This window comes from Bos grunniens, chromosome 11 (genome assembly GCF_055505025.1).
Source record: "Bos grunniens cultivar Pamir isolate PY7600 chromosome 11, Bosgru_T2T1.0, whole genome shotgun sequence".
NCBI lineage: Eukaryota > Metazoa > Chordata > Mammalia > Artiodactyla > Bovidae > Bos > Bos grunniens.
The window spans coordinates 32700867-32712913 of NC_141175.1; the positions used below are offsets into that span (position 1 = coordinate 32700867).

Consider the following 12047-nt stretch of genomic DNA (forward strand, 5'->3'; position numbering starts at 1 on the left):
GAAGAAAATAATATACATATGACAGCATAAAACAACATAATAGAAAACAAATAATAGAGAAATTCAAAATCAAAAGTTGATTCCTGGGAATTCTCTGGTGGTCTAGTGGTTAGAATCAGCACTTTTACGGAGAAAGCTGGGGTTCAACCCGTGGTCAGGGAACAGAGACACAAGCCACACATCACACCCAATATAAGATTTTAAAAAGTTGTTTCCTGTAAAAAGGAAAAAGGAAAGAGAGAGAGAGTGAGAAAGGAAAGGCCACTAGCCAGACCAATCAAGGGGAACAAAAGAGAAGACGCAAATTTCAAATTTCAGGAAGGAAGTTATTATAAATATCACTCAAAATTTTAGATCTCAAGTCAGCAAACATTTTTCTGGTTATAAATGGCCAGTTTGTAAATATCTCAAGCTTCACACATGGTCTATGTCACAGATTCTTTGTTTATATTTGCTTTTTGGTTTGTTTATTAACAATCCTTTAACAATGTAAAAACCATTCTTAGTTCACAAATGTACATAAGTAGGCCACAAACTAGATTTGGTCCACAGGTTGCTAATCACCAACATTTACTATAAATATTAAAGGGACATTTAATAAATAAGAAACAACTTTGTGCCAATAAGTCCCAAAACATAGGTAGGCATATTGCTTGAAATAAAACTAATTACTAAAACTCATGCATGAAGAAACAGATAACCTGAATACCCCTATCATTAATTAAAGAAATGAAATATGTAATGAAATACTATCCCACAAATGTTACACAAGTCCCAGATGACTTCAGTGGTGAACTCTATTAACATCCAATATGTAAGGAAAAGCAATGCCATCCCAGGTCAGGGAACTAAGATCTCACATGCCATGTGGTTCACGCAGAATGAAAAAAAAATTTAAACTGACTCAAAAAAAAAAAAAAAAATAGAAAATCTATAACAGAACTGTATTAAGAGACTGAATCACTAATAAAAACCTCCCAACAAAGAAAAACCCAGGACCAGATGACTTTACTGGTTCTATCACACACGCCTACCAAACATGTAAAGGTAAACTGACACCCATCCTTCTCAAAATATTGAAAATAGAAGAGGACCCACTTTCTAACACAGTCTATGAGACCAGCATTACCTAGATACCAAAGTTAGAGAAAGATATCACAATGAAGGAACTGCAGGGCAATATCCCTTATGAACGTAGATGCAAAAGTCCTCAACAAAATACTAGCAAGCCAAATCCAGAAGCATATTAAAAGGACTCTACACCATGACCTTGGTATCATAGTCAGATGGTATCTTCGATGGACATGAGTTTAAGCAGGCTCCAGGTGTTGGTGATGGACAGGGAAGCCTGGCGTGCTGCTGTCCATAGAGTCGCAAGGAGTCAGACATGACTGAGTGACTGAATTGAACTGAACTGAACACCATGACCAAGTGCAATTTATCCCAAGTCCATTTAATGGGGAAAAGGACAGTTTCCAATGAGTGGTGCTTGGAAGACTGTATATTCACATGCAAAAGAGTGAGGTTGGACCTTTATCTTACACCACATACAAAGACTAATCCAAAATGGATTAAACACCTAATATAAGAGCAAAAACTATAGAATACTTAGAAAAAACATAGAGGAAAATCTTCATGACATTTGATTTGGCAATAGTTTCTGTCAAAACCATAAGAAAAAAAAAGAAAAAATAGATAAATTGAACTTCATCAAAATTAAAAACTCATGTATTAAATTTCACCATGAAGAATGAAAAGACAACCCACAAAATAGGAGAAATGTTTAGAAATCACGTATCTGATAAGGCATTAAATTCTAGAATACATAAAAAGCCCCTACAACTTGACAACAAAAAATAACCCTACTTAACACTGGACTGGGCTTCCTTGGTGGTCCAGGGGTTAAGAATCCACCTGCCAATGCAGGAGACATGGGTTCCATGCCTGTTCCTGGAAGATTCTGATACCTGCTACAACATGATGAACTTTTAAAACATTATACTAAGTGAAAGGACAAATATTATATGATCCCATCTATAAGAGATAACTAAAATAGCGCAACTTCATAGAGACAGAAAATAGAGATTATCAGAATCTGGAGTTGAGAGTGGATTGAGGTGTTATTGTGTAAATGGGTACAAACTTTCTGTTTGGGTGAAGAATAAGTTTTAGAAGTGGATACAAGTTACAAAAGTGGATACAATCTAGTTACACAAGATTGTGAAAGTAATTAATCCTACTTAAAAATGGTAAAAACAGCAAGACAAAATAAAAATCTTGCAGTATTGGTAGTATTGTTCTATTGTTACAGAAGTCAACAAACAGATCAGCAGAAGGGAATACAGATCAAGAATACAGGGCCCAGAAATAGCTCTTAGTGTTGATGGGGATTTGGTATATAAGATAGCATTAGAAATTTTAAGGAAAAAAGGGACTATTTGATAGATGGTCTTGGGACCATGGGCTTTATCTGTTAGATATTACACCAGATAAGTATATGTAAATCCAAGTCCAAGATGTCAACTTGTTCTTTAATAAGCAAGATAGAAGGGCATTAAAATAGATTATTTGCTGAGTATAGTTAAGCAGATTAAACTATTGGGTTAACTACAGATGTACTAGTACCACCGTCCCCCAGGCCCAACTAAAAGATTAATAGGAAACCAATAAACAGATTTGCACTGAAAAAAAAGAGAATGTAATACACCAAATTAATAGAATGAATATGGACCATAAAGCAGGTTAAGTACTGAAGAATTGATGCTTTTGGATTGTGGTGCTGGAGAAGACTCTTGAGAGTCATGGACAGCAAAGAAATTAAACCAGTCAATTTTAAAGGAAATCAACCCTAACTATTCATAGGAAGGACTGATACTGAAGCTGAAGCTCCAATACTTTGGCCACCTGATGTGAAGAGCCAACTTACTGGAAAAGACCTTGATGCTGGGAAAAATTGAGGGCATGAGGAGAGGATGATATGGTTGGATGGCATCACTGACTCTATGGACATGAGTTTGAGCAAATTCCAGGAGATAGTGAAGGACAGAGAAGCCTGGCATGCTTCAGTCCATGGGGTCACAAAGAGTTGGACACGACTTAGCAACTGAACAATAACAACAACAATAGAATGAAGGGAAAAAAACATAATCATTTCAACTGACACAGAAAAGTATCTGACAAAATTCAATAACCTTTTGGGCCTCTCTGGTGGCTTTGTTGGTAAAGAATCTGCCTGCAATGAGGAAGACCCAGGTTCAATCCCTGGGTCAGGAAGATCCCCTGGAGAAGGGCATGGCAACCCACTGCAGTATTCTTGCCTGGAGAATTCCATGGACAGAGGAGCCTAGCAAGTTACAGTCCATGGGGTTGCAAAGAGTCAGACAGGGCTAAGGGACTAAGCACATGCTTTACTCATGTCTTGGGAAAGGCCCAAGCATGCCTTTCAAATCTTTAATCAGGTAATACCTTGCCTAACTTGTTGGTTCTGCCCATAGATCAAAGAAACCAAAATGAAGAACAAGTGGCCAGATCTCTTCCCTACCTTCCCCTGAAATAATCTCCCAAATTGTACGACCAAACCACGTGAAGAAGATAACACTTACAGGAAAATCACAATAAGTCGACAGGCCTGCAGGCCATTGAGATGGTGACTCTGACCCCATATCTTAATGATTAACTGAGATTACTGCCCTCCTTCCCTTTTAAAGTTCATGACTAAGCAGACTCTTCAGAGGTGGTTTTTGGGAGATGTTGAATCCACTGTCACTTCAGATTGCTGGCATTCTGATGAAAGGCACTTTTCATTTACTACCAACATTTGTGACTATGTAACTGATTTTGTAGGTGGTGAGCAGTGGGATCCCCAATGGATAATAGTACTGGCATAATATAGATAAATGGAACAAAAATTTTCTGGGGGGTCACATTGTATGCCATGTGGAACTTCCCTGATAAGGGGGATCAGGGATCAAACCTGTGCCCCCTGCAGTGGAAGAATCTTAACCACTGGACCACCAGGAAAGTCCTAAATGGACCAGAATTTTGAGTCCAGAAATAAACCTAGGGTCAGTTGGTTTTTGACCAGGGAAGTGTTCTCTCGTTATCAAATGGTGCTGGGACCAAAAAAAGAAGACAAAGAAGAGGGAAAAGAAGAGGAGGCATCATATAAAGGCCATCCATAGAAAAGTCTCTTTATCCTAAGGAATCAAAGTAACTCCTTACTGGTGGCTTCAACAGACAAGATCCCTGGAGAACAAGTTTGAAAGCTGAACTAACCACAGGATCTCAGAATTGCTCACCTGAAGAAGAGTTCAAAAGATTCGCAGGGTGCCTTTACTTGCATGGGGATGGCAGGGATCTACAGATGAAGCCCAATATCAACTTGAATCCCAACACTAAAAACTTTCAAGTAAAAACAAATAGGCAAATGGAGATTATATTTGAAAGGATTATTCCAACAGGGATGAGGGTGGGATTGGGGGGTGGAGAAACTATAGAAATAAAGCCAGAGGATAAATACAAAGGGAAGAACACTCAATTGTCCCAAAACAACAACAACAAAAAAGTCCTGGATTTAGATAAAGAGAGACTTTATTGGAAAGGATTATTCCAAGAAGAGGAAAAGAAACTACCGCAATGGGGTGTGGTAGCTGAGGCGACAACCATCACTATCAGGGAATGCTATCACGCACTGAGGCCTGCAATTTACCTCCAGAGTTAGACAGAAAAGGGCCCTTCTTTGAGAGGGAGGAGGAACAAAGACTACACAGAACTGGGCATAGGGCCAGGGGGATGGATGGGTGGAGGTGGCAGTTGATCACTCAGCACATCAGGGTGGTTTATGTGGAGGTCAGCCTACTTTTCCGAGTGATGGTGAAGGGGGGATTGTAGGCTGGATCAGGTTGAGAGTGGGTCCAAGTTTTAGGAGCCTGGAGGAAAGAGAGAATCTTAAGTTTGGTCAAAACAAGGTAGCTGGTATTTTGTCCAGATTGTCAGTGGGCACAATCAGTAAAGACAATCAATCATGAGGCAAAGAGAACGGCGATTTGGAGGGTCTATGTCTGACCTTGTCATGGGTAAACAAGGGGACATTCGTGAGTCTGAATAAACCACGTGGGGGAAGTGTGGTTTCTTGCTGTCAGCCCTTCCAGGGACACGAAAGGGTCGTGGGGGGATGGAAGGGGCGGGGAGGGGGTGTTTTTAACCGTCGCTTTCCGGAATCTCGGGTCTCAGGTAAAGTTCAACATGGTCAGAATGCAGGGAAATCTCTCCACAGATTCAATCAGAGGCTGACGAAGTACACAGGTAAGTTGGTGCTGAGTTCTGAGGTGAGCCCACACCTAGCTCCCTGCGTTTTCCGCGCCGAATGAAGAGATAAGAAGCTCAGCGTCCGCAAGAGGAAGGAGGCAGCCGCCATCGGCGCGGGCCACTGGGCGAGCCGAAGCGACCGCCGCCACCAGCCCCGCCCCCGAGCGCGCGCGCTCGGGTCTGCGCAGAGCCAGCCTCGGCGCGTACTCGGCGCCGGGCGACGGTGACCGAGGGAGGCGCGCGCGGTTCCAGCGGCCCGGCCGCCGAGCTCGATTGGGCCTGGGGGCGGCTGTGCTCCTCCTCTGAGGGGCTCCAGCCCGGCGGCGGCGGCGACTGCGGCCCCTGAGCGGACTGAGACCGAGGCCGCGAGGCGACGGCGCGGCGCGGCCCCCTCCAGCGGCCGCACCGGGAGGTGAGTTTCCCGGAGCCGCGCCGCGCTCGGCTGGGTGAGGGGCTGGGCCGGCCGCCGGGCGGGGCCCGGTGGATGGGTTGGATGGGTCTGGCGGAGCCGCCTCGCCCGGTCTTTGTCTCGGTGTCGGAGATCCGGTCCGCGACCCCGAAAGGACGCAGTGGGGCGGCGGGCGGGGCGGACTCGGGGCCCGCGCAGGTGAGGCGCGGCTCCGGGGCCGCCGACTCCGGGCACGCGCCCGGGTGGTTTTCTCGCTCTGCGGGCGCTCGGAAACTTCGAGTTCTCTGTTCTCAAAATGCAGACTCGCAGCGCAGAAATAAAGAGCATGTTTGTGTGGGGTGGACCTTTCTTAGGTAACTTCATTAGTTGGCTCTTGAAACTCACTTTTATTTTGTAGGCTTGATGGTCTCTTTTCCTACTTAATTTCTTTTTTTCCTCTGTGTCCATTTTTATTTGCAGTTTGTTGCTTGTCAGCAATAACGAACGTTAGTGTGGCTTCCAGCGTTGGTTTCTTCGTACTCAATCTGAGATCATTGAAAGTAAAGATAGGAAACTGGCAGCCTCTACTAATGTGGGATTGTAAAATAGGACCGATTGTATAAGCGACGTGAGAATCAAGCTTCCTTATTTCATAGTCGTGGCTCAGGTGTGTTTTGGGACTGTTTATAAGGTAAAGTTAGAGACAGGCACTGCTGATGCTGCTAAGTCGCTTCAGTCGTGTCCGACTCTGTGCGACCCCATAGACGGCAGCCCACCAGGCTCCTCTGTCCATGGGATTTGCCAGGCAGGAGTACTGGAGTGGCTTGCCATTGCCTTCTCCAGAGACAGGCACTGGTGGAATCCAAAAAATGAGTAAGAATTGTGTGCACGACGGAGGGAGTAATTAAGCACACAACAAAAGTGATGCAAGGCAGAAACTACTACGTATTGAGCCCTGACTTTTAGCCCTGCGTGTGGTAAATACTTTACACGAAGACTTTAATTACTGAATATTTAATGCTAATTACTAAGTTTATCATTCAAATGTTTTTAGTACCTATTGTGTGCTGAGTGCTGACGCTATGACAGTGACCATTATAGGTTTGTGCAGTGTCACTGGAGGAGACGAATAATCACACAAGTAAATGCCTATCAACTTAACTGTTGTTTTTCCGACGCTAAGTCATAATCCGACTCTGCGACCCCATGGACTGCAGCAAGTCAGGCTCCTCCGTCCTCTGCTGTCTCCCAGAGTTTGCTCAAACTCATGTCCTTTGGTTAGATGGTTATCTAACCATCCTCTACCTAGAAAAAAGCTGAAAAGGAAATGTATGGTGTTGTGTGAGCATGTAACCGGGGACTGAAGAAATCAGTTCAAATTTTCCTAGGAATAGGTCATCTTTGAGCTCAGTTATTATGGATAAGTAGGATATTAGGTGAAGGAGACTCCAGTACTGGAACTCTTCGGACCCCCTCCACCCCACACCCCACCCCCGCCTGCAGAAAGGACACCAAAACGGTTTCAAAAGGAGGGAAGAAAGATCCAGGCAAAGGAAATCAGTTCCACAAAGACTTGAGAATGTTTGGGGAACTGAAGATCAGATCAGATCAGTCACTCAGTCGTGTACGACTCTTTGCGACCCCATGAATCGCAGCACGCCAGGCCTCCCTGTCCATCACCAACTCCCGGAGTTCACTCAGACTCATGTCCATCGAGTCAGTGATGCCATCCAGCCATCTCATCCTCTGTCGTCCCCTTCTCCTCCTGCCCCCAATCCCTCCCAGCATCAGAGTCTTTTCCAATGAGTCAACTCTTCGCATGAGGTGGCCAAAGTACTGGAGTTTCAGCTTTAGCATCATTCCTTCCAAAGAAATCCCAGGGCTGATCTCCTTCAGAATGGACTGGTTGGATCTCCTTGCAGTCCAAGGGATTCTCAAGAGTCTTCTCCAACACCACAGTTCAAAAGCATCAATTTTTCGGCATTCAGCCTTCTTCACAGTCCAACTCTCACATCCATACATGACCACAGGAAAAACCATAGCCTTGACTAGATGAACCTTTGTGGGCAAAGTAATGTCTCTGCTTTTGAATATGCTATCTAGGTTGGTCATAACTTTCCTTCCAAGGAGTAAGTGTCTTTTAATTTCATGGCTGCAGTCACCATCTGTAGTGATCAGAACAGGTGAATTGAGGGGACTGTGGTTAGTTTGGGCCAGAGAGATGATGTGGGGCCTTTTAAATAATGTTAAGGTTTGGGGACCAGTTTTCTCTTTTCTTTTTTTAAAACCTTTTATACCAAAACTTTCAAACTACTCAAATGTAGTGAGAGAACATTGCAGTTAACTCCTTGTCATGTTATCCAAGGTATTTGGATCTTATTTGAAGAGTAGTGGGAGGTCTTGATGGGTTTTAAGCAGGAAAGTCTCATAATCAAATCTGTATCTTAATCAAAAAGGTCACCCTGACAAAAAAAAAAACACAAAACAACAACAGAAAAGAATTCCCTGGCAGTCCAGTGGTTAGGATTCCATACTTTGACTGCTGAGGGCCTGGTTTGATCCCAGTCTGGGAACTAAGATCCCATAAGCTGCGCGTCACTTAAAAAAAAGAGAAATGTTGCCTTGACTCCTGTGTAGAAACTGAATTGGATGGGAACAAGAATGGATGTGGGGAAACCACCTAGAGATGATGGCACTAGGGTTGTGGTTGTGAAGGTAGGGCAAATTCAAAGAGAACATAATTGATCTCTCCTTGTTGTGTTAGTAATTCTATATTCATGTCTTTTGGAGGAATCGTGGAAGGTTTTCTAAAGGAGATTTGAGATGGGTTTTGCAAGGGAAATAACAGTATGGAGCCCATTCTGGAATGAGAATATCTTTGTGTCAAAACAGTAGCTAACTCAGGGATCTGGAGGGTTTTTTTGCAGAAGTTTCACCTTTCTCCTAGGATTTTCTCACTGAAATTACTTTTGTCACTATCATTGTGGTCCTTGTGAGCATATAACTCCCTCCTTAACAATTTTTTCTATTAATAGAAGAGAGCAAAAATGTATGTTCTTCATTACTGGGATTACAGCTAAGCTAAGCTAAAACTTTCCAAAAGATTTCATTTGTTGTTGTTGTTGTTATATATATAATAGTTAATAAACTAGAATTCACAAAATATACAAATAACTGTCTTTTTAGTGTTTGAATCTGATGGCCATAGTTTGATCTTGGCAGCTTAATCCTATTCTGTAGAAGATGTAGCTGAAAGGTGATCCATTGGTTTCTTTTCCCTTGTGCTGAATGACTTTATCCTTAAAGGAGAAACTAGTTTCTGCATAGCATGCCTAGTGGTACAATATCTTGATTCAAATTCATAATCTTAAAAAAAAAAAATAGCCTGTAGTATGTTTTTAAAAATAAGTAAAATTTGTAATACGCATATTTTTCTTTTCAAATTCTAGTGTATACATTAAAAGATGACATTTCTTGGTAGTCTAAATTTATTTTGACTGGATTTTCCTTTTAGTGGATACATTCCAGATAGCTGAGTTTCCTCTGGCTCCTGACTGATTTTATTACTACAGTTGTTGGGAGTAAGTGGAATAATATTTGAGAAGGTGTTTAGTAAACTGTGATATACAATACAAATGTAAGATGGTAGTGGTACTAATTGGAAGTAAACTGAAGCAGAATGAAGGAACTGGTGTTCATCTGTCCATTCTGATGCCCAGCCTCATACTGGTAACTTCGATATTTGTCAGGTGGCTTTTTTATTTTCTACATACAGTATGTACATGACTTAGGTTCTTTCATGTCACATGACTGATGGTTGTAGATGCTCACTCAATGGATATAAAATTTTTACATGGTTCATTTCCATGTTACTAATTTGTGGTAGAAATACCTAAAATAATAGTAACTTTATGTGCATTATAGAATAAGTTTTTTTTTTCCCCCAAAACCATTTATTTATTTATTTGGCTGCATTGGGTCTTAGTTGCAATACGTGGGATCTTCACTGTGGCACAGGGGCTTAGTTGCCCCAGGGCATGTGGGATCTTAGTTCCCTAACTAGGGCTCAAACCCAAGTCCCCTGTATTGGAAGGTGGAGTCTTAACCAGTGGATCACCAGGAAGGTTCCTAGAATGAGTTTTTACTTTGCAATTCTGTGCTGTGTTTGCAATTAGTAATTCAGTATATTTTTTTCCTTGTTAGTCTGTAAACTTCCTGTTAATGGATACTGAGTCTGTCCTTCTACCATTAGTTCTAAACTAGTACCTTGCACACAGCAGTGGGAGGTTCAATAAGTATACAAATGTTTTTTAAAGTTAATCTAGTGAAAAGAAAAGTGAAATTTCGTAGCCATGTTGAAATTAAAACTTTGAGACTAAGTCTGAAGGTGTTTCTTACTATAAGTCCTTGTAACAGAGGTTATAATTGGGGACTGGGAAAAGAGAAAGGAGCATAACACTACTGTAGTCTCGATATTTCTTTTGTTCTCTGAACAACCTTCTTAGGAGGACAATTATCTCCAAGTTACAAGTTAGGCAACTGGTACTTAGAGAAATTAAGCAACTCTTAAGCTCAAAAATGATGTAGCCAGTATTCCAGCACAGGATAGTTTGAATGCAAGGTCTGTTCTCTTTTGTTCTCATGGAACAAGTAAAACCAATTTATCAATAGCTTAAACTATGAAATGATAAAACATATTAATAATTTGCTAGAGAATAATAACTTATTAGTGGGAAACATAGTGAGATGCTTTAAGGATGGCTCCTCCCTGCTCTGCACTTGGCTAAGCACCTTGGAGGGCTTCCCCGGTAGTTCAGTTCAGTTCAGTCGTTCATCGTGTCCAACTTTTTGCAACCCCATGAATCACAGCACGCCAGGCCTCCCTGTCCGTCACCAACTCCCAGAGTCTACCCAAACCCATGTCCATCCAGTCGATGATGCCATCCAACCGTCTCGTCCTCTGTCATCCCCTTCTCCTCCTTGGTAGAGCAGCTGGTAAAGAAAGTGAAAGTTGCTCATGGTGTCTGACTCTTTGTGACCCCATGGATGATATAGTCCATGGAATTCTTCAGGCCAAAACACTGGAATGGGTAGCCTTTCCCTTCTCCAGCACATCTGCCCAACCCAGGAACCAAACCAGGGTCTCTTGCATTGCAGGCGGATTCAGCTGCATTGCAGCTGGCAAAGAAGCTGACTTTGCTTTATATCAGGTTCTCTCAACATTAGCACTTGACATTTTGGGCAATACTTTCTTGTGGGGACTGTCTTATGCACTGTAGGATTTTCAGCAGCATTCCTGACCTATTAGGAGCACCCTTCATCCCAGTTGTTTTGACAACCCAGAAATGCCTCCAGCCATTGCCAGATGTCTTCTTAGTGGCACTGTTGCCTCCTGGTTGAGACCCACTGCTTTATCTTTATACCATAGTTTCATAAAAACAATACTAATATATAAATGTTTTCTCTTTGAATGCAACTAATTTTTTTTAAAGTAAATACGGGGTTTTATGGGCTTCCTCTGTGGCTCAGTGGTGAAGAATCCACCTGCAATGCAGGAGATGTGGAGACATGACTTAGCTGCTGAACAACAACAAATATTCCTTTGTGTGTATATACTACGTGGTGTTCAGACATTTATCTGTTGGTGGACATCTGGATTGCTTCCATCTCCTGGCTTTTGTGAATAATGCCTCAACCACCAAATTCTTTTCTACACCCACTGCACCATTGTACATTTCCACCAGCAGGGTTCCAGGGCTGTAACCTCTCCACATCCCTGTCAATGCTTACTATTTTTGTTTTATTAAATAATAACTATTCTAATATGTATAAAGTGGTATCTGATTGTAACTAGTGATGTTGAGCATCTTTTTCATGTGCTGATTGGCTGTTCATATATCTTTTGGAGAAATGTCTGTTCACATCCTTTGCCCAGTTTTGAATTGGTTTGTTTTCCCTGCTGTTTTTAAGTTGTATTTTTCTATCATTCACTTGATAGCTGCAAACCTTTGACTGCTTTCCAGAGTTCTGACTAAGTTGTTCCTAACAGTTTCTGCTTATCTTTCAGTGTTTCTGTGGAGATAGGAGCTTGCAACTGCCTGTTCTCTCATTTTGCTGACATCACCCTCGAGTGCATTTTGGGAGTGGGGGTGGGGAGGGTGGTTTACTGGAGTATAATTATTTACAATGTTGTGTTACTGATAGTTTCTGCTGTGCAGCATAGTGAGTCAGTTATATATATGTAACTCTTCTTTCGAGTCTGTTCTCATATAGGTCATTGCAGTATTGAATGGGGTTCCATGTGCTATTCAGTAGGTTCTTATTAGTTACCTGTATTATATGTAGTAGTTTA

General features: G+C 42.1%; 2 protein-coding genes across 6 annotated transcripts in view; one reads left to right on the top strand and one right to left on the bottom strand.

The window, feature by feature from the left end:
• Nucleotides 1-4572: 4572 nt before the first annotated feature.
• LOC147362820 (uncharacterized) lies at nt 4573-6043 on the bottom strand. The gene is made up of 2 exons (XM_086328374.1): nt 5205-6043; nt 4573-4928 (listed from the first exon to the last, which is right to left on the bottom strand). The coding sequence occupies exon 1, from the start codon at nt 6041-6043 to the stop codon at nt 5282-5284; it is 762 nt and encodes a 253-aa protein (XP_086184500.1). The 3' UTR covers nt 4573-4928; nt 5205-5281.
• The window catches only part of UBXN2A (UBX domain protein 2A), a 31274-nt gene continuing 24739 nt past the window's right edge, over nt 5513-12047 (top strand). For 2 of the 5 annotated variants that reach the window (XM_086325715.1, XM_086325718.1), the window contains exons 1-2: nt 5513-5719; nt 6176-6362. The gene's annotated coding sequence lies outside the window, so the exon portion shown is untranslated. Of the gene's footprint in view, nt 5720-6175; nt 6387-12047 lie in introns of those variants that run through there. The other 3 variants (XM_086325716.1, XM_086325717.1, XM_086325719.1) reach the window with 3 other exon arrangements.

Excerpts from the sequence above, each read along its gene's own strand:
- LOC147362820 (XM_086328374.1), bottom strand. The coding sequence starts at position 6,043 with ATGCTCTTTATTTCTGCGCTGCGAGTCTGCATTTTGAGAACAGAGAAC.